Genomic DNA, 23,252 nt, shown 5'->3' with positions numbered 1-23,252 from the left:
GGCGCTGCTCAGCTGCTTTCACATTCCCTGGGTCAGACCCAGGGAAGGCAACCAACCATGCCCAGTCTTCCCAGGCCCTGGGAAGGCTGAGTGGGGTCAGTGGAGCACCTCAGCATTGAGCACACTTGGAGCCCAGCTCTGAGCATGCCCGCTGCTACCCCAACCTGGCACAGTCTTCCTGAGTCTCAGGAAGCCTGGATGAGGTGGGGGGGAGGCATGGCAGCGAGCGTGCTTGAAGCCTGGCTCTGAGTTTGCCTGCTGCTGCCCTGACCTTGTGCAGTCTTCCTTGGCCCTGAGAAGGCTGCATGTGGGGTCTGTGGAGCGCATCAGCACCAAGTGTGCTTGGAGCCAAGCTCTGAGCATGCCACTGCCGCCTTGACCCTGCCCAGTCTTCCTGAGACTCAGGAAGCCTGGTCTAGGTTGGGTACAACTGCCTCACCAGTTGACTTTTTGTGGCACATGGCCATCCAGCATCTTGACAGGGTAGTTGTCCTGTAGCTTGAGTCACTGTATCCAAGAAACATACTAAGTAGGATCTGTAGTTCCTGTCATAGTGGCCTTTTACCTGTTTGCAGAGTGGCACCTTCAGAGCTGTCATAGTGGAACATAGCAGTAGAGGAAGTTCTGCAGGTATGTGAGTCCAATGCCTTTAAGGGTTTTAAGGGCTTTGCAGGTGATAGCTAGAACCTTGAAATGAACCTGATAACTCATTGGTAACCAATTAAGTGTCTGGACACAGTGTCAAGAAATGTGCAAAATTCCTCTAATGTGAACTGGACCCTATTACTAAAAATGATAATATCTGGTATTCCATGTCTTGTAAAGAGCTTTGGTAACAACTTGGGATTTTATTAATGGAACAGGAATCTCTTACAAGTATTTGGCGTACAAGTCAACCACTTTCAGGAAGGCCTATGAAACCATGACCATGGAGTTTTGTTGACTCTTGTGGCATGTGACAAGTTTAGCCTTGACACTCATTGCATCAAAAACAATCCAGACTAGCACTGTAAAATAAGAACAACTTAGCTGGCAAAAAACTAAAAAATATTATATTAACAGAGAAAGCTCAATAAGGATATAAAAATGGAAATGTTTTGTACTAATCCATGAGATCTACTTGGTGAATCTGTATCTCTAGGGGTCCCAATCCTCCCGCCCTAGCGGGGGAACCCAGGTTTTCCAGCCTCTTCCCCCGCTCCCCAAAGAAACGGAAGCGGGGGAAGAAACGGCGCGAAGGAGCGTGGCGAGCCGCCCCTTCTCCGCTTCACCATGGCTGCTCCTCCGAGATGGGCTCAGGCTGGGCCCATCTCGGAGGAGCAGCTGGAATGGGGCGGGGAGGGGGCGGCGGCGGCGCAGCGGCATTGCCCGCTCTGCCTCTGAGTGGAATGGGGGGGGCGCGGGGGGGGCGGCCGCATGCGCAGTGGCTCCGTTCGAGAGCGCGTGCTGTGCAGTTGAGGTGCAGGCTGAGGGAAGGCGGGCCAGCCGGCTCGCGGCTGTCTGGCCTCGGTCATGAACATATGAACATATGAAGCTGCCTTATACTGAATCAGACCCTTGGTCCATCAAAGTCAGTATTGTCTTCTCAGACTGGCAGCAGCTCTCCAGGGTCTCCAGCTGAGGTTTTTAACACCTATTTGCCTGGATCCTTTTTTGGAGATGCCGGGGATTGAACCTGGGACCTTCTGCTTCCCAAGCAGATGCTCTACCACTGAGCCACCGTCTGTGGCGGTGGTGGCGCCCGCAGGACGTTCCAAAGCCCCCGGGGCTATGACCTGCCTCCATGGCTTCCTCAGCAGCGGCTCTCCCTGCGCCGCCCTCCGCTCCCTGTTCAAATCCTCGCGGCGGCGCCAGCAGCATCATCACCATCAATGGCGCTTCACCGCCCGGCGGAGGCGAGGAAGAGAAGCTTAGACGTTAAGGTGAAGCGCTGTTGATGGTGATGATGCTGCTGGCGCCACCGCGAGGATTTGAACAGGGAGCGGAGGGTGGCGCAGAGAGAGCCGCCGCTGAGGAAGCCACGGCACCTCAGTGCGGATGCTTCCTCCGAGCTCCCCTTGAAAGCCGCCGGCAGGGGGCTCTGCCCCTCTCGGGTGGTGGTGGTGGCGGCCAAGAGTTCGAGCAGCAGCGGTACCGCTTCGCCGGCCTCTCGGAGGAGGACCTTAAGCAGCTGGTGAGCGGCATTCCTTGGGTTGAGCCAGTGCAGGGGTGGCCAAACTGTAGCTCAGGAGCCCCATGTGGCTCTTTCACACATATTGTGTGACTCTCGAAGCCCCCACAGCCTCATTAAAACTAAGGTTACTTTCTTTCCACCTCCCTCCCCCTCCATCTATTTGCATCCCTTCCTTGTCTTGCAGCTCTCAGACATCTGACGTTCATGGCTTGCAGCTCCCAAACATCTGATGTTTATTCTATGTGGCTCTTGCATTAAACAAGTTTGGCCACCCCTGACCCAGTGCGTGGGGGTGGTGGTAGAGTCCTCAGGTGCCTTGTGGGGAGGGCTGTACCACCTCAGAGAACAGGTGCATGATAGCAGTTGGGGGATGATAGCCTAGACAAAAAGTGGAGGGGGTTCTTTACACAAAAAAAAATCTGGACTGGAGGGTTTCAGTCTCTTCTCCCTGGGCTGCTGGTATTGTGTTTGCAGAAAGTCCCTTTTTCTATGCAAGGAGGAGGATTCAGAAACAATACCATCTCATTGGACTACTGTGTGGTCCCTTTAATTGTGATGGACAGAACTCCCTTTGGAGTTCAATTGTGCTTGTCACACCCTTGCTCCTAGCTCCACCCCAATGTCTCCTGGCTTCACCCCCAAAGTCTCCTGGCTCCACCCCCAAAGTCCCCAGATATTTCTGAAATTGGACTTGGCAACCCTATGTATCTCAGGGAATTTGAAGAAATGCTGTCGCCACTGAAATAGCATTAAATTAATATTTTGTTTTAACTGTTGAATGTGTAATTTTAATATTTATTGATTTTAATTGTCTGTTGTGATTTGGTGTTGTGAGCTGCCCTGAGCCTGCTTCGGCGGGGAGGGCAGAATATAAAATAAATAAATAAATAAATAAATAAATCTTGGCCCAATCACTATCTCCCAACCTAATTTACTAATGAAATTACTGAGACAAGTGAAAGAAGTCATACATCCTATCTTGAGCTCCTGGAGGGATAAAAATATATGATAATTGTATTCCTGGTTGATGTCTTTCCATTATGGCAAAATAGATTCTGATGAATAATTGTGATCTTGTAATATTTAACATGGAATATTAATATCAATTCAGCTAGCTTTAAATAGGAAGCTATAAAATACTGTTTTATATTGTTTGCCTCCTAAAGTATATTAAAAGGTGAAATGTGGAAGAATACAGAAAAAAACAGAACTCTATCAGTATTCTGCATAATCTGTGAAGAGTGTGATAGAAACTTTAATTAATTACATGCATGTGGTGGAATTACCGCATATATTACAAATGGATGGTAGTTTAAAGATTAATAATAAATTGTACAAACAGGTCATTCACAAATATGGGAAATTTATTTCTAGTGTTCATGTTTTATTTACTCTAGAAACAGATGAGTCATAATGAGCATGTGGTAGTACAGTATTATTAGATGCCAAGCGGATAAACAGCTGAAGCTTCCCATTACAGAGCTTGTTTTGTTCACAGAATACATTGAATGGTAGTTTTGACTGTAGGATTTTCAAAGAGAGAAGTGAGACCAAATCAAGCCTTGGATTGCATGTTACTCAAAGATTTCTCAAATCTTATGTTTTGGCAGTGTCAAGAACACTAATGTTAGGACAATTTTTTTAAAAAAATGTTTAAATGGGAAACCTAATTCCTTTTTACAAACAGTACCTCCTAGGGTTTGTTTTGATTCAGATAACATATTTAATACTACAAGGTGTGCTGATTGAAAGGACAATTTTATCACAGTTTCAATAGCTGCCTCTTATCTAGCAAAACTCCTTGATTGCCATCGTTAATGCGCATCTCTTTTAGAGACAAATCATCAACACAAGCAGACGGCTGAAAATGTATAAACTATTGCAAAGCAATGATCAGATTCAGCAGGCATTTTTACAAAAGACTCTCTCAAAGAATATTAGGCACAGAAGTCTTACCTCTTCCAGAAAGCCTTTTAGCTTTGTGCATTGGAGTTGAGAGGTTACATTGGAGTTGATTATTTATGGAAAGTTTTTATTTTTATGTTGCTTATATCATCTCTGTATTGTTATATTGTTTTGTCCTAAGACTTTATATCGATGAGTGCTTATATTTTCAGCCAGCTTTTTAGAACTTGGTTAACATGTGTCCGGTGCTTTTACTGAGAGTTTTTAAACAGGAATTATTTAATTTATCATTTCTATAGGGCAGGGGTGGCCAATGGTAGCTCTCCAGATGTGTTTTGCCTACAACTCCCATCAGCCCCAGCGATTGACCATGCTGGCTGGGGCTGATGGGAGTTGTAGGCAAAAAACATCTGGAGAACTACTGTTGGCCACCCCTGCTATAGGGCATGTATTTTATGTATATGCTGCCATGGGTACATTTTATAATAGAAGTATATTTTAACAGTTTCTTAAATGAATAAAACTTTCCCTTGACTATGATTTAACAGCAGAACAGGGTGTGACAATTATTTATAATGGTTCATCCAACACTTGAAATCCAGACACGGGACTCACGGTTAAACCTAATCCACTTTGAATTATTTCTACTATAAGTAGGGTTGCCAAGTCTTACCGGGCTCCAGATGGGTGATTATTTTCGTGAGTGCAAAGCAATGACATCACCCGGAAGTGATGGTATTGTGCCAGGCACATTGCGTGTGTGACCGTGTGTGATGCTCTGGCAATTGCATAGTTATTGCCTGATTGCTAAAGCGTCGCAGATATGATGTGCTCCCATGCAATACTGTCACTTCCGGGCATGTTGCGGTGTGCCAGAGTTTTTTGAGACAGAGCTCCTCCCACTGGCCTGTTATGGAGTGGCAGGTTGGAGGCCCCAAAATTAGGAGAAACCTCACCCTGACGGGAATTTTGGAATCCTAACTATAAGGAAAAAAGAGTGGCAAAAGAGCTGTATTTGTAGATGGAATAATGTATCTAGGGATGGAAAGGGCTTAATCAGTATAAATAAAATCAGTATAAATAAAATCAGAATAAAAATGTGGGAGCTTTTTGTGAAGGAAGAATAAGTTTATACGTCTTACTGGATATGTACTTCAGAATTTACACTAATAGGCTAGATTAGAATCTTTACCTTAAAAGTGTTACTGTCCTTGGATAGAGGGTTGTGTGTTCTTTTTTGTATCATCAGTGTTCCAGCCAAGTGGGGGAAACAGGTGGTCATCCAGCTGGTGAATTACAGAATGAAGAGACTTTTTGTTTAGTATCAGAGCAGCAGCATGACTGGATGCCTCTCCCTGTACTGCTGGCAAAGGTTGATGAACAGAAGAGAGCTACAGGAGCTTGGCCACTGCTTCTAAAATGTTGTGGGTAAACAAAATAAGTTTCATTGTAAGGCTAGGGAAAGTACATTTCCTCCTATAAATAATATTGAATTGTTATGCTCTGAATTTAACACAAATCTATTATGCACAAATTGGGACACTATATATGTATTCTGTCTCTAGTATGATATATGCCATTGGGGGCCATCAATGCCAAACAGCCTCATCTCTTAATAGAATAACTTGTTACAAATCAGACCTGTGGCAACTGGTGCCCAATGGGGCTGGTAAGGTAGAGACCAGGGCAGCAAATGGTGGCTTCTTCCACTCTTCCAACTTCTTCCAATCAACACCCAGTCTTCTGACCAGTAGATCATAAATAATAGTAACAGATTATGATTGTTTCATAAATATATTTATTGATATGATGTGCACAGGGGAGGGTGGTCTAAAAACCAATCAATTAATTAAAAAAAATAAGCTTTGTTAATTAACGCCCCGCCCCCCTGCAGACTGCTTACTTAGTTACGAGGTGTCAAACTCATTTGTTAGGAGAGCTGAATCTGACACTAATAGGATTTAGTGTCCAGGCCATGTGTGTCTTAAAATGTAATGTGAGGTACTGGAGATATAAACGACACAGATAAACACAATTAAAGATATTGTGTTTTAACTTAAAATACAAACATGCTTAAAACTCTTGCAGTATTTTGTTTAAAATGGAAAGTTAGGGGAATAGTGGGATTTGGCAATGCAATTTTACAAATAAAACATCAAGAAAAAGCACAAGGATCTCAGCAGAAACTAAAATTATAAAATACTTTGAGCCTGGGAAAACAATGAAACAGCATTGCAAGCTCCCCCTTCCGGGGTCTACTTAGATTGGCAATGACTCACCAGTGTAATATCCCCCTTTGGCTGTGGGTTCCCACATTAGAGTACTCACTAGGTCAGGTCCATTGAGCAGAGACAGGCTGGCTCAAAGCATCAACCCTTTATTTGCAAGGATACAACTCATGGAAGCCTGAGCTTCAGCTGTCTATATAGGAATGCTGAAACTGATATCCACTGAAACACATTGCAGCACAGAAAAAGTTGCAAGGAAAACATGGAATGGATTTTCTGTTAAGGTCTCTGGGCCCTATCTATCTGGGCCCAGAGACCTTAATGGAAATTCCATTCCACATTTTCCTTGCAGCTTTGCTTCCTGCTGCAGCCTGCAGACAAGGCAGGGAACTGAGAGAGTAGGGAACTTTGTCAGCTTCAGAGCTTGGTGAGGACAGGAGGGGGAGGAAGGGGGAGAAAAGAGCCCCATGGACCTGATTAAAGTCCCAGGCAGGCTGCGTGTGACTTGTGGCCCAGACTTTTGACACTGCTGCACTAGTAAGCATGCTTAGTTTTTCTGTCCTACTCAAATGTAAGCATGCTTAGTTTTCGTGTCCTACATCTGGAGAGAAACTAATTCTATAATGGGACACACACAGATTCTTATTTTGCTTAAGTCATCAAAAATCAGAAGTGGTCCACATCCACTCTGAATGAACTTTTACATGTTTGCTCTTTTTGTTTTAATTTGTGTGGTGCAGTGTAGCTTACCCATCATCTTAGGAAAATGGTCTTCCTAGTCTTTGTTTCTTATAATCTCCCTCCCTTCTGCTCTTTGTGGCTTTGGATATCTACATATCTGTGCCAATTCCACCTTAGATCTGTACCAGTCCGGCTTCCGCCCGGGCCACAGGATGGAGACAGTTTTGGTCGCCTTCATGGATGACCTCCTGTGACATCTGGATCGAGGCGGCTCGGTGGTATTGCTGTTGTTATTCCTTTCGGCTGCATTCGATATGGTTGACCATCGGCTGCTGACCCGCTGCCTTGCCGACACAGGAATCCGGGGGCTAGCCTTACAGTGGCTTTCCTCCTTCCTTGAAGGTCGGGACAAAGGGTGGCGATTGAAGAAGAGCTGTCCCAGAGACACCTACTTAATTGTGGGGTGCCTCAGGGGGCAGTTCTCTCCCCAATGTTGTTTAACATCTACATGCGCCCCCTTACCCAGATCGCCCGGAGGCATGGGCTGGGTTGCCACCAGTACGCTGATGACACCCAGCTCTATCTATTGATTGACGGCCGGACTGACGATGTCCCTATAAACCTGGACCGGGCGCTGCAAGCCGTGGCGGGTTGGCTCAAGATGAGCGGGCTGAAGCTGAATCCAGCGAAGACAGAGGTCCTTTGCGTGGGTCGCGGTGGGCCAGGAGGGGAGATCTCCCTACCAACCTTTGACGGTGCGTCGCTGATACCAGTGCGCAGGGTCAAGAGCCTGGGAGTGCTACTGGAGCCTTCCTTGACAATGGAGGCCCAGATAGCTGCCACTGCTAAATCTACCTTTTTTCCTCCTTAGAAGGGCAAGGCAGTTGGCCCCCTTCCTGGAACGTAGCGACCTGGCAACTGTGATCCATGCAACAGTCACCTCGAGGTTGAACTACTGTAATGCCCTCTACATGGGGTTGCCCTTGTACCGAATGCGGAAAATGCAGCTAGTGCAGAATGCAGCAGCCAGGCTGTTAGTGGGACTACCTCGGTGGGAACTTGTACAGCCTAGGCTGCGGGGACTGCACTGGCTGCCAATTGTGTACTGAGTTCGTTACAAGGTGCTGGTTATTACCTTTAAAGCCCTATATGGCCGAGGACCTGCCTATCTCAGGGACCGCCTCTCTCCATATGTTCCTCAGAGAGCACTGAGATCTAGTTCTCAAAATCTTTTAAAAATCCCTGGACCAAGGGAGGCCAGACTAAAAACAACAAGGGAGCAGGCCTTCTTGACAATGGCTCCCCAGTGGTGGAATCAGCTACCAGAGGAGGTGCGAGCCCTTAATCAGTTTCGCAGGGCTTGTAAAACCGTTCTCTTTCAACTTGCTTTTTAAGATGGAACCCTGGTAATGACATCTAGCCACCCTTATATATGTATTGAACTGTAGCACCTTTAATCTATAATGGTTTTATTAGGGTTTGTAGAATCTTTCGGGATCAAGTGCCGTGTTCTACTGGAGAAAGTTTTCCTTCCAGACGTTTCGTTCTCAGCTGTGGAGAACATCCTCAGTAGCGTTGCAGCCGGAGCAGGCGCTCAGACCTTCTTGGCTGCTGTGCATTGAGTGGGGCCAGGGCTGCTGGAGAGCTGCTATTTCTAGGCTGGAGGGGGTGTGATGAAAGGGCAATTGGTTTGTGGATGAGCCCATTGTTTGGTGGGGCTTCCTGGAAGGGTAGTGATAAGGAAACTGGCTGTTGAATGTGACCATTGTTCTGTGTTAATTGCTGGGAGGGTTGGAAGGGGTTTGAAGATAAGGAAGATCTTATCGGCTCACCTACCTACGCCATAGCCAAACACTTGACCGGCCTTCTTCAACCCCTTGTGGGCAACACCACCTCTTACATTAGGGACTCATCACATTTTTGGGAAAAAAATCAAACCCCTAAAACTCCAACCCAGCGATCTTTTAGTAAGCTTCGATGTCGTCTCGTTGTTCACCATGGTTCCCGTTAAAGAAACCCTTGTTCAACTACGACACATCTTTCCTGATGACATCACTGCCCTATTCCACCATGTGCTCACCACTACCTACTTCCAATGGAACAATAACTTTTATGAACAGATCGATGGAGTTGCCATGGGAAGCCCCCTTAGCCCTGTCATCGCTAACTTTGACATGGAAACCTTCGAAGATACAGCACTAAGATCTGCCCTCCTAAAACCACGTTGCTGGCTCCGATATGTGGATGATGTTCTTGCCATCTGGAGTCATGGAGAGGCTGCTTTGAATAACTTTCTCCTTCATCTGAATTCAGTCCATCCTCGTATCCAGTTCACCGTGGAGAAAGAAAACAATGGTCAACTTGCATTTCTTGACGTTCTCATTACCAGGAAAGATGACGGTAAACTCGGCCACACTGTATTCAGGAAACCCACATACACCGATTGCTATCTAAATAAGAATTCCAATCATCATCCTCGTCAAAAACGTACAGTTGTAAAAACCCTCATTCACCGTGCATCACGCATCTGTGAACCAAGCCAACTCCAACAGGAACTACACCACCTCAAACAGTCACTGCAGGCCAATGGATACTCCCAACAAGAAATTAGAAGAGCCCTCCATCCCAGGAGACCATCCACACCAAATCCTGAGCCACACACAAATGTGGGTACAGCCTTCCTGCCCTACATAAAATCTGTCACCGACCGCATTGGCAAAATTCTCAAACGCCATAATGTTGACACAGTCTTCAAGCCCACACAACAGATCCGCCACATGCTGCGCTCGGCCAAAGATATGAGAGATCCACTTTCAACCCCTGGAGTCTACAAAATACCCTGCTCCTGTGGTGCAGTCTACATTGGCACTACCCAACGCAGTATCAACACCCGTCTCACCGAACACAAGAGACACTGTCGCTTGTTTCAGCCAGAAAAATCAGCTGTAGCTGAACATGCATTTCAAGAAGGAGACCATGTCATCCACTTTGAAAGAACTGAAGTCCTTTCTACGGTCTCACATTATCATACCCGCCTGAACAGAGAAGCTATTGAGATTTACAAACACCAGCACAATTTTAACAGAAAGGAAGAAGGCATTTTCAGCCACCAATCTTGGTACCCAGCTCTGCAAAACACCCTACAGACTATAAATTGCAGAAAGTCTCAGAACAACCAGCAAATTCCACAGAACAATCAGCACAGTCAACAACCATCTTCCTTATCTTCAAACCCCTTCCAACCCTCCCAGCAATTAACACAGAACAATGGTCACATTCAACAGCCAGTTTCCTTATCACTACCCTTCCAGGAAGCCCCACCAAACAATGGGCTCATCCACAAACCAATTGCCCTTTCATCACACCCCCTCCAGCCTACAAATGGCAGCTCTTCAGCAGCCCTGGCCCCACTCAATGCACAGCAGCCAAGAAGGCCTGAGCGCCTGCTCCGGCTGCAACGCCACTGAGGATGTTCTCCGCAGCTGAGAACGAAATGTCTGGAAGGAAAACTTTCTCCAGTAGAACACGACACTTGATCCCGAAAGATTCTACAAACCCTAATGATGTTACCAGCCGTGAAAACCTGAAATCTTTTATAATGGTTTTAACTGATTTATTTAATTTAATTTATGAATTGTAATTTAATTGTATTTTAACTGTGTTTTATTGTAGTGTTTTATTGTATTTTAACTGTATTTTATTGTAATCATGGTATATACCATGTCTTGTGAGCCACCCTGAGCCTGCCTTGGCGGGGGAGGGCGGGATATAAAATAAAATTTATTATTTATTGTTATTAATTCGCTGTAATATATCACAGGTATAACAAAGTGAGCTTTGACTCATTAGGGGAGGGCAGGATATAAATTTGATAAAATAAAAAAATATATATATCATAATAGTTTTTTTTAGTCTTTAAACTGCCACAAGACTATTTTTACTGCAGCAGATAAAGATGGATATTCCTAGGCAACTTGATGGATATCCCTAGGCAACTGAAACCTAAATTCTTCAGGAAATATGTTTGTGTGCGTATATATATTTGCATATAATATAAAGTTATATATATATATTTGAGTATAAAGTTGTATTGATTCTTCTAGGTTCTCTGTTTTTAAGGCTTTGGGCTGCTCTTCCCCAGGCGGTGCTCCTGTCTCCTCCCTCATGCTTCCTCCCTCCTCTTTTCCACCACCCATGGGCGGGGCAGGCCTGGCCCTTCTCTGCTGTGCCTTGCCTGACTGGGGATGTGTGTGAGGAAGTAGGCATTGGCTTCATGCTGCAGTGTATGGGTGAGGAAGGTGGGCACAATGCCTCTCTGTGATAACTGACAATCACAAACCCCTTGCTCGCTATACTGAAGCATGGAACGAATGCCATATTGAGGAACTGTGGCATGCTTATAAACCATGCTCAGAAGAGACATGGGTGGCAGCCTGTCAACAAACTTGTCATTCCCAAGCCACTGAACTGCCACGCTATACAAAAATTCCTGCCCCGTTTGTGTTCAGACTACACAGCAGAAAATGAACAATTGCCAGGAAGCCTATGTCTGTATTACACCTTTCTATCATTGGTGTTCGGGGACCATAATAAAACTAGTGTAGTTTCTATAAAGAAGAGCCCCGTGGTGCAGAGTCCTAAGTTCTGAGTTCAATCCCGGTGGAAGCTGGGTTCAGATAGCCGGCTCCAGGTTGACTCAGCCTTCCATCCTTCCGAGGTCGGTAAAATGAGTAGCCAGCTTGCTTGGGGGGGGGGGGAGTGTAGATGACTGGGGAAGGCAATGGCAAACCACCCTGTAAAACGTCTGCCGTGAAAATGTTGTGAAAGCAATGTCACCTCAGAGTCCGAAATGACTGGTGCTTGCATAGGGGAATACCTTTACCTTTTTCTATAAACTATTCCATATTTGTTATGCTGTTAAAGCTGTCTTATTTATTCTGTTCTCTATGTAATTTCTGATACATGGGTGCAGGGCTTGATGAGGTAAATTGCCTGGGTTAACACATCCTATACTTTTGCTGCTATAGGCTTATTGTGAGTATTCATTTGTTTATTTTTATATTATTTTCCAGGCATTTTTTCACAGGATGATGCAGTGGGCTGCTTCAAAAGTTGATAAAAATGTTACAGAGGAAACAGTTAAGGTTAGTACTGATTATTCTTGCTTCCCTTTTATTGTTGTTTGCTTTTGTTTATTTATATTCTGCATTTCTTAATTACAGATGTTGTTCTCAAATATTGAAGATATTCTTGAACTGCACAAGAATTTTCTATCCAGTATTGAAGAATGTCTGCACCCTGAACCTAATGCTCAACAAGAAGTGGGAACCTGCTTTCTTCACTTTGTATGCCAATTTCAATCATTTAAGCTTAGTATTTAATTGATGCTTCTCTCTTCAAGTTTTTACTGGCACAATAGTGCTTTGAGAACAAAAACGGATTTGATTGCATAATTTTAGGTCTTTTAAGGACACTTGGAAGCTGAAATCACTGTTAAAAGGAGAACTTTACAATGCAACCCTAAGCAGAACTACATCCTTCTAATTCTATTGATATCAGTGGGCTTAGAATGGGGTAACTCTCTTCTGGATTGCACTTTATTGTGTAACAGTGTCCATTCTGTAGGCATTGTATTTTTACTAAGGTAGTATTTAGTACGCTTTGCAGGATTGAGTAGTAATGAAATTTGCAAGCTCTACTGAATTGATTTCATATTTTCAGACTGGTGCAGAGAACGTTGATTTTATATTAGTTACATATTTAGCATGGAGGTGTGCAGCAGTGTGTGACCTGTGCTACTTGTGTATACATAAGTATTAACTAGTTATCCCCAAGTACACAATTTTGCAGTGTTAAATTTTGTAACTGCGCTGCAGTAGGTTAAGTGAGACCCCATCATCAGGAATCTTGAGACTGAATACCAGGTTGAATATCAGGATGCTGTTTTAACATGAGACCTTTTATATGCAGGGAATGGAGCTTTCTTGCTTGTGTCATGCTGGATTATTTATTTAAAACATTGGGTCAGACCAATGGTCCATCTAGTCTAGCATCCTATCTCAAACAGTGGCCAACCAGTTCCTCTGGAGGGCTAACAACAGGAATAGAGGCCAGGGCCTTCCCCTGATGTTGCCTCCTGGCTCTAGGATTCAGAGATTTAGTGCCTCTGAATGTGGAGGTGTCGCTCAGTCACCATGGCTAGAAGCCATGGATAGATTTATCCTACATGAATTTATCTAAACTCTTTTAAACTGTTTATTCCTGTGGCCATCACTACATCCCCTAGCAGCGAATTCCACATTTTAATCACTCTGTGTAAAGTAGCATTCCTTATTCTGTCCTGAACCTAGTGCCCATCAACTTCATTGGATGCCCTTTAGTTCTAGTATTATCCACTCCATGTATAATTTTATAAACCTCTATCATGTCCCCCCCTTAGTCATCTTTTTTTCTAAACTGCCTTTCTTTATAGGGAAGGTGCTCCAACCCCCTAATCATCTTAGTCATCCTCCTCCTCTGTATTTTTTCCAGCTCTGCAATGCTCTTTTTGTGATACAGTGACCAGAACTGTACACAGTATTCCAAATGAGGCTGCACCTTTCCTAATAGTCCCTAACTTAAGAGTTTGACTTTTTCACTGCTGTAGTGCACTGGGTTGACACTTTCATTGAGCTATCCACCATGACCCCAAGATTTCTCTCCCTCTCATTCTCAGAAAGTTCATTGGCCTATACTGATAGCTGTCCCAACATGCATCAGCTTACACTTACCAACACTGAACTTCATTTGCTACATTATTATCCACTCACCCAGTTTGTGGAGGTCCTCTTGCAGCTCTTCACAGTCATCCTTGGTTTTCACTATCCTGAATAATTTTGTGTCATCTGCAGACTTGGCCATGACAGTATTCACCCCTAGTTTCAGATCATTTAAAGACATTTATTACCTGCCTTTCTATTTTATGGAACTCAAGGTGGTTACAATAGAAACAACCTCCCCCCCCCAAAAAAAACACCCCCCTATGAGTTAAAATCATAATTTACAGACAAGAAATAGAGGAAACTAGTCAAATGCCATGCTGAATAAAACTGTCTTCAGCTTTCTTTTAAATACTGAAAGTGAGGGGGCTGGTGCACCTCTCTGGGGAGGTTGTTTCTTAACTGTGGGGCTGCCACAAAAAGGGCTCTCATGTGCCCACCAAACAAGCTTCTTGGTTGATGGGACAGTCAGGAGGGCTTCTCCCTGTGATCTTAATTCCTGGGCAGGAACATATGGAGAACATGGTCCTTTAGATACCATGTTTTTCTTATATGGAGATAGACCATAATGGTTTCATAAAGCCATTACTTATAGTGGTGCACACATGTGCCTTTCTAGTGCTAGAATATCTTTTGATTCCTGAAAATTAGGGAGTCTCTCTTGCCAGGATAAAACATTTGGACATATATTGTTGAACTGTAGGAAAGTTTCAAAAGCCTCTGCAAATGTCCCATGTCAGGAGATGGAAATACATCATTATTCCTGTTGCTTTCCCTTTTCCCAGGCTCCTACAATTATGAAAGTTCATCTTGTCTCTGACTATAACAATGTCACACATTCTTCTTTTCTACCTGATACAGCCTTTAAAAAAGAGATTTGTCAGGGGAACCAGTGTGCTAGGAGTTTCATTGACTACAGACTGTAGGGGCCAAACTATTTCAGTTAAGATGGTACTCCAGCTCACCTGAAGAGAATTCTGAGAATGCAGTTGGAAAGACTACACATCACCAGAGGTGCTGGACCTTAGTCCTCTTTTGATGGAGTTGTTTCACATGTGTTAGATTCCCTGTTGAAATACTCTCTTTCAGGGCTTTTTTTGTAGCAGGAATTCCTTTGCATATTAGGCCACACACCCCTGATGTAGCCAATCCCGCAAGAGCTTATGTAGACCCTGTAATAAGAGCTACATAATTGGCTACATCAGGGGTGTGTGGCCAAATATGCAAAGGAGTTCCTGCTCCAACCCCCCCCCCCTGCTCTCTTTAAGCCAATATATTGCCTTAAACAGGGCTGAAGATACAAACATTACAGGCAAGAATGAAAATGATAAAAAATAAATGGTTTTTCTTACGTTATTATTTTTTCTTCTTCATGATGCCTTGGTGGCATGGAAATATAGGGTGGAATGGGGAGGGGATATGATCCTTAATTATAAGATAAACAATGGCATTAGCTGCCTGTTATAAATGGGTTCACTCAGCTTTTTCAAACAAGAACATATTTATTGAGGAACAGTCACACAGCAAACAACAAACTAGCAGTGAACAAATATATACAGTCAGAACATGGAAAACCAGTCCCCTTCAGGCAGGCACTAACTAATCCTGCTGCGCCCTCTAGGATCCTTCATTTGCATTTCCCTCCAAAATACCTCACTTCCTGATTGGCTGATTCTAGCAGAATGGCCAATGAGAATGTGGGCATCAGGATCTTGGCTGCAATGGATGTTTGCTTCAGCATAAGCATTAACTTAGTACATACCACTGCCATTGTATTTAACTGCTGCTCATGTCTGGATTTGGGAAGTTTGAGTGTAGTAAGTTACATAAGAGTAATGGAACACATTTTGGTTTGGTCAGTGGGCACCCAGGGACATTATTGGGGGTCAAAGTGAAAGTGGCAGTGAGAGGGGAAATCAGCTAAAATTGCCTTTTGCAAGCAGAAGTGCCTACTGCAAGCAGAAGAGGGCTTAGAAATTGAGTCGTCATTGTAAGTTTTCAGTTCACTCATGAGTTTCTATTGTACTCATATAGGTCAACTGCTAAAAACTAACAACTGTGGTAGCTGCCTTTCCTTCATATTTCTAAAAAGGCAGTAACTGAGTTCATAATTATCCTCTTTATTTTCATAATTTGCATAATGGTTTTCTTTGGTAGTTTATATTTTGTTATTTGTTTTCAATTTCTAATAGGCTTTAAAATTCTTAGAACAAAATGTCTAATACAACATCTGTTTTCCCCAGAAAGACAGATTTCATATCTATGACGAATACTGCAGTAACCATGAGAAGGCACAGAAACTTCTGCTTGAACTCAACAAAATAAGAACAGTGCGGACTTTTCTATTGGTAAACTGATATTGATTTGTAGTTTGCACTCAAGACTTGTGATTGGTGTATTGGTTGGTACCACTTATTTTCTAAGTAACACACAAGACAATCATGGCTATAGATCATATGAACACCAAAGTAGTGTTTTCAGAGATCTGTCTGCATCATACAGTCAGTGCCATCTCCTGACAAGTTACAGAACAACAGTATAAGCCTGCCTAGCTTGGAAGCACAAAATAATGTACCTAACAAGAGAAAAAAAGGAATAATCCAGATCTTGCTCAATGCTTTTCACTTCTGTGGGTGCATTACATTTGTCCCTAACTGAATGCTGAACAGCATACCTGTACCATAATACATTATCAAGAGCTGATAGCTATTCTTCATTTTAAATGTGATTTCTCCTTATAAATGTTATCTATGCCCTGGGGAAATTGGTAAAGATAAGAAGGTTCCCAGTCATATCCTCTGAAATGTAAAATACCCAGCTTCTTATGTACACTTCTTGAAAAATGCAGGGAATACAGAATTCAGACATAATGCGATGATTTATTTTAACCGTGGTGGGTTTGAAATCTCAGTCATTCATATTTTCATTTGCCTTGAAAAAGTTGGTTCCTTTGCCTTTGTTGTTTCTCCGCAGCCCAGGTAGGAATCTTGCATTGTAAGACAGGTAGTGTTGGGGAACAAGCGAGGATGTGTTTGTACATCTTGTGAAACCATACTTAAGAGAAACTGTTGTTAATCAACCAGTTAAACCATGGTTTTGTGTGACGCCTAAAGCAAGCCACTATTTCTTTCCTCAAGACATTTGCATAGTGAGAAACGGGCTTTTGGAATTTTGCCATGGTAATTTCCTGGTTTGTCTTTATTGATAGGTGCTGAATCATTATTCCATTGAAACTGGAGTGTGTGAAGTGACACAAGTCTCTAAACATTTAACTGCAGAAACTATCTTTAAAGTGTTGGAAGGATATACATGCAACCCACACTCTTATTTAAAGAACAGATAATATTCTTAATGTTATGTATGTGAAGCCATGCTAGGCTTAAGGGTTGTTAGTTCCTGCCTGACTCATTGAACCTTTAGGACGGAGCTTGGGGACACTGAAACAATGGGAAGCAGGATCCCTGGACCAATCACCAGCTCCCTGCTGGTTTAAATGAGCCAATGAAATTCTAGCGTGGGAATGAGTTCTGTATAGAGTTGGCCCTGTTGGGCCAGTTCTCCAGTCTTAGTTTTACTAGTAACATGTTGTATCACTAATAAAGAGCTTTGATCACTATGCAACAAGACTCCTCATGCATCGAAGCCAGTATTTAACATTAAGTTTGCAGCCCAATACACATTTACTTTAGAATAAGTCCACTGAATTCAGTAAGACTTGCTTAGTGCTGCAGAGTAATACATTTTTTATTTTATTTATTTATATCCCACCTTTCTCCCGAAAGGAACTTACATCATTCTCCTCTTCTCTGTTTTATCCTCAGAACAACCTTGTGAGGTAGGTTAGGCTGAGAGTGTGTGATTGGCACAAGGACACCCAGCAAATTTTCAGGGTAGAGTGGGGACTTGAACCTGGGTCTCCCAGATCCTAGTCTGAAACTTTAACCACTACACCACACTGGCTTTCTGTAATACAAAATGAATAGCTTAGTTAAATATTCTTGTTATGAAATGTATTGCATAGTTTAACTCAAGTGAAATACTGATTTTTCTCCATCAGACCTAAATTAAATCATATTGTTTGCTTTGTAAATTCAACAATGACAATGATTTGACTTAGATGCTATGATGGCCCTGTCCAATTCCTTCCTTCAGAGCAAGCTTTTCCCTGTTTTTCTTTCCCTTCTGTGACTGACATGCTCTAGTTATCTGTGTTCTTCTTTCTTGAAGAGTTCTGGCTGTTTAATCCTGTCACAGTATAATATTTTGGCTGTTTGTTGAGCCCAGGAACCAGAGGAAGGAATGGGAGACCTCTTTAAATTATATGAACTAGAGGAAGGAATGGGAGACCTCTTTAAATTATATTACTTAAATATTTATTCAACATAGAGGGGAAAGGTGAATTCAGGAGTAAAATTTCTGAGATAACTTAGATTGATTCCCCACTGGCCTTGTCCCAGTCTCACGCTCCTCTTCTCCGCGGAGCTTCCTTTCGATTTTGCACAAGCTGCCCTGGGGCTGTAACTTGCTCTGCCTCTTTTATGGAGCAAACAAGATCCTCTAAAAACCAGTTTCTGTTTAGTGTGTGAAAGAGGCTGAGCGAATTGCAGCCTCGGGGTTGCTTGTGCAAAATTAGAAGGAAGCACTGTGGAGAAGAGGAGAGTGAGACCAGAACAAGACTAGTGGGGAATCAGTCTCAATAAAGATAACTCGGAGGTAAAACCAGTACACAGCACAGACTTCAGTTCTTATGTTTTCAGCTAATGAGAGTTTTGTAAGCTTTTCACAGTGACTTAAATATTATGTTGAAAGGATTTTGTTCCAGTGTTTTTCCCCAAACGCTCTAACTCCTTTGTTTCCAGAAGGCTGGTACACTCTTTCCAGTACCCAAACCACTTCTCTTGAAACACCAGTATTCATATTGAGTTTTTAGCTGGTTCTTAAGCTCTCTAAAGGCAGTTTCTGACTACACCATACCAGGGATCTCTGCAGTCTTCAGAACTATCACCCTATTTAGGTAGGGAAATTACTTCTCACTCTAGAAGATCTATCCCCTTTCTTTGGCCTGAATGGAGTCTACATCTAATTACCCATTCATCCTTGCCAACTTTCCCCAGTTTTCCCACCTGTGTTAAATGGTTCTCAGTACTGTCAGTACTCAACTCTTCTCAGCTAGGGCTGAAATCAGACTGATTTCTCCTCAATATTCAGTTCAGAAGTCTTTATTTATTTAGCTGATGCTAATCAATCAGATCTCTTGGAACAGCCTGTCACTTAGGGCTCTCTAGCTCTGTGAAGAATTAACCCTTCACTGTCCTTTATCTGTTTATACAGCACTTGTAAGCTTTTAAAAGTGCAATATGTCACAGATGCCTTATTCTGTTTAGACAAAACATGCATTTACAAGTTGATTAAATTAAGCCAGTAATAAACAAAATATTGAGATTTGGTATTTTTCTATTCTTGTATATAAATGGGATTTGCTTATCCTTTCGTTACCGTTTTCTAGTAAGGTGAGCAAATATAGAATATGTCATATTTAAAGTTTCAGTTAGTTGTTTTCATATAATTTTTTTACATTATATGTGTATAACCTAAATCAAAGAAGCTTTTTAAACACAGGAAAGCAGCAGAATTATTTATTTTATTTAAATTGTTTATTTATTGTATTTTTAAAATTTCTAAATGAAATCATTAAAAGATTTACGTACTTCATTTTCCTTTTGTACCCATAGAAATTCATTGATTCATGAATCTTGAGCAGCAAAACATTTAATTCATTTACAGACTCCCTTTCTTTCTGAGATTCAAAACTGATTACAAAACATGTATGTTTATGTGCAACAGGGAAAAAGTTGTCCCAAAATTGTGCAGGTCCATGGCCACTTAGGGCTTTAAAAATAATAACTAACAACTTGAATTTAACAGGGATGAACATTGGAAGCTATTATAGATGTAATATGGTCTTTGGAGGCATGCCCCTTTTTATAGGCAGAGTTTTGTACCTGATGAAATTGCCAATGGTTGCTCTATTTAAAACCGATTATAGTAGTCCTTTGGGAGGTTACCAAAACGTGGGTTGCAGTGGCTGGGTCATGTAGTTTCAGTCAGCTAATAAAATGAAGTTGGCAAAAGGCACTCCTGGCACCCTGTGAAAACTTAGTAGCAAAGCATGATTCATGAACATCCTTATGTCAGTTTGTTCAGGAACTTACATAGCACCTCTGGGAAAAGATACATTCAAAATGATTTTTAATTATTTTCCCCATTTCTAGAACTGCATGCTGCTAGGAGGACGCAAGAATACTGATATGCCGTTAGAAGGATACATAGTATCACCAATCCAGAGAATATGCAAGTATCCACTTCTTTTGAAGGTATGCATTTTTTTTAATGTTTAGTGTTATACTCAGAGTAAGGTTGATACATGGGGACATCCTGAGTCTGCCATGAACTGGTAGTAAAGCTAGAGGTACCAGAAGGTCCCAAAGAATGTGGAATGGTATGATATAGCTGATCTCATCAGATCTTAGAAGCTAAGCAAGGCTGGTACATGGATGAGGGGTCGCCAAAGAAGACTTTGCAGAGTGAGGCAATGGCAAACCACCTCCACTTCTCATTTGTCTTGAAAGCCCCTTGTTGCTGTCAGGATAAATTGGTTATGACTCAACAGCATATACATGCATGCTGGAGGATTAGTGCAAAGTGTATTCATTGATAACAGGCAGGGGAACAACTGCCCTTGTCCAGTTTACTATCATCACTGAGGTCAGACTTCTTCCATTAGCCTCCTGTGATATTCCATGCAACTGCTGACCTTTTGGTATATTCTGTTTCATGGGTCTGTTGGCTTTATTGCAAAGGGATAGCTATCCTAGGCCCTTTCTGTTTACTATGGCTCTCACATCCCACTTCCGTCACTTCAGAAACCTGCTTCCATATTAACTCACACATCACCTCACTCTCTGATCAGATTTTTTAATTCCTTCCACATCTTTTCCCCAGTATTCTGCTGTCACTCCACTGTTTCCAAGAGTGATTTTTCAGAGGAGTATTTCCCCCTCACTCTCTTAATTAGCTTCCAAGCCTTTAAAAGCAGAAACATTTCCTCAGACTTTTCCCCTTCCTTCCCCTGGAAGGCTAATTGGTCTGTTCTTATTGGTCAGTTTCACACTATGCATGAAATAGGAGATTAGGAATTGCCTTTGTCTGACTCATTTGCAGGAACATCAAGTTATCTTGGTTAGTTAAGATGATGAGTAATTGCATCCAAGGTTCCTCTTTCGGGCAATTTTGCATTTGAAAACAAAAAGGTTTCCTTTTGAATTGACTCTGACCACAAACATTTCAAATGTGAGAATAATGCTGCAGAACCTACTTTAAAAAAACCCTGGTCCCTCTCAGCATCTCGTCTTCCCCTTTCGTCACCTCATTCCTAAATAACAATGGGGGGAGGGGGACTCAGGTGGCAAAGCACTGATGACTCCACCTCCCCCCTCATGAACTGCTTCCTCTCCAGCCAAGTGGTTATCATTGACTCTCACTAAATTTTTTAAGCAATGCCTGCCAGTGTTTTTTTTCCTCCAGCAAACTCCTTGACTACTTGTAAAAAGGAGGGGGACACTAATGATGACCCAACATTAAACTCAGCTGGAAGAATCGCCTGTTTCAAAAGGCACACCCAGTATGAAACTAACCAATCAGGAGAAACCAACCCCAGAACACTACCCGGGTTTTCTCATTGGTATATAGAATATATACACTTCAGTTCTCAATAGAAATCAGAAAGAGAGAAAAAGGTGTAGAATGCAGGGACAGCATTCAAAATAAACCCCAACTGATTTGACTTCAGTTATATTCAGAAGTAAGCTGTGTATGCAGAATGGACCCTAGTCTGTCATAGCAAAATAAAACAAGATTCCAGTGGCACCTTTAAGACTAACATTTTATTTCAATATGAGTTTCTGAGAATCACAGCTCACTTCTTCAGGTAGATATATGAAGGGGAAATCATACTGGGAATTAAGAAAGCTCATATTGAAGTGAATGTTTTAACTTTAAGGTGTTGGAGGAGTTTTACGGATCCCATTGACTTCCGAATTGGGTTCCAGACCAAATCATGCCAGCTAGGAGCTAAAATGATGAAACTGAGGGCGTTTTCGCACTGACCTTAATCGGCAGCGACGTCCCTCTTCACCGTGCAGGATCTGCACGGATTTCGCACCAATTGCCGCGGAGCACCCGGAAGAGCCGCAAAGTCCCGCGGCTTTTACAGCGCAAATGGAAACTGGGTTTTGGCGGTTTCCATTTGCGCCGCAAAAGCCGTGGGACTTTGCGGCTCTTCCGGGTGCTCCGCAGCAATTGGTGCGAAAGGGACGTCGCTGCCGATTAAGGTCAGTGCGAAAACGCCCTGAGGCTTTTGTGTTTTGGTCATGTCGTGATGAGACAATGAGAAAGACAATAATAGTAGGAAGAGCTTAAGGCAGTAGGAAAATATTTGATAACACATAACATAGATGCCACAGGACTTCTCTTGGTATGGCCATTGTTGGGGCTGAGAGTAATGTGGCTTCTGGTGTTTTAGGCTGTGATTGTGCTGCTGGCACTCACGATGCCTTCATACAGGGAATTATGGCAGGTCAGTGATGCCATCCAGTGGCTTGGTGCCTTGTGTTGAGATATGTATCTGTTTGACCTGTCAGTGTCTTTACAGGACAGGACTGGCCTGTCCTCTTGACAGTAGCACTTCCATGGACTGCATTTGATTTGCTCAGGATGGAGATTTGTGTAAGATCAAGATTACCTCATATTCATCTGTTGCTTGCAGGTCATGAGCTCATGCACAATGATTTTCATGCTTAGGCGTTTCACTCATCTTTCCAGTCAGCATGATGGCTTGACCTTATGCATGCTTATTTTAATTTGTGGAGTTGTCACACCAGCAGGGGACCAGGGAGGGCTTCTACAGGCTGTCACCACTCTGGTATGGGTCTGTCTGGGAGGGCTCAGAGTACCCACCCAAACCCCTTTATTTTCCTTCCCAGCAAGCATCTTTGATCTGTGACTGAAGAGGCATGCAGAACCAGGCAGCATAACAATAGCAAGTTTATTGTAAGTGCTCACAAACAAACAAGTGGGTTGTAACTTTTTAGTGCAATAGTGAACAAGGAAAAACAAGACAGTTAAGGTGATTCAAAGAAATAAAAGCCCTGATGCAACTAGCTACATGTTCCCTTCTTCTGCTTTCAACTCACTCACCCTTCCCTTGATGAGGGAAGCCTCATGACTGCAACCTCTCCCCCAGCTCAACCACAGCTCAGAAGACAGTCCCCTCTCTAGCTGGCCTTTTTTTTGTTTCCTTCCAGGTCCCACTGCTCTGGGCAAGTTTTCCCTTCAAAACTGCTGCCCACCCAATCAGAGGGACAGAAGTGATCCTTGGAAATATAGGCCTGGTTACTGCTCTAACACAGGCTTCCCTGGAACCTGTAGGTTGCACTAGGTGTAGGATCA

At 43.0% G+C, this 23,252-nt stretch overlaps 1 protein-coding gene across 2 annotated transcripts in view; it reads left to right on the top strand.

The window, feature by feature from the left end:
• PREX2 (phosphatidylinositol-3,4,5-trisphosphate dependent Rac exchange factor 2) overlaps positions 1-23,252 on the top strand; it is a 202,395-nt gene that overhangs the window by 28,551 nt on the left and 150,592 nt on the right. For both annotated transcript variants that reach the window (XM_060243668.1, XM_060243667.1), the window contains exons 2-5: positions 12,060-12,131; positions 12,210-12,332; positions 15,989-16,093; positions 20,018-20,119. In XM_060243668.1, the coding sequence (XP_060099651.1) occupies positions 12,060-12,131; positions 12,210-12,332; positions 15,989-16,093; positions 20,018-20,119 (402 nt within the window). The remainder of the gene's footprint in view (positions 1-12,059; positions 12,132-12,209; positions 12,333-15,988; positions 16,094-20,017; positions 20,120-23,252) is intronic.

Source organism: Heteronotia binoei, chromosome 7 (assembly GCF_032191835.1).
Source record: "Heteronotia binoei isolate CCM8104 ecotype False Entrance Well chromosome 7, APGP_CSIRO_Hbin_v1, whole genome shotgun sequence".
Lineage (NCBI taxonomy): Eukaryota > Metazoa > Chordata > Lepidosauria > Squamata > Gekkonidae > Heteronotia > Heteronotia binoei.
Note: the sequence above shows the minus strand (reverse complement) of the source record. Positions and strands in the feature narration are given on the sequence as shown.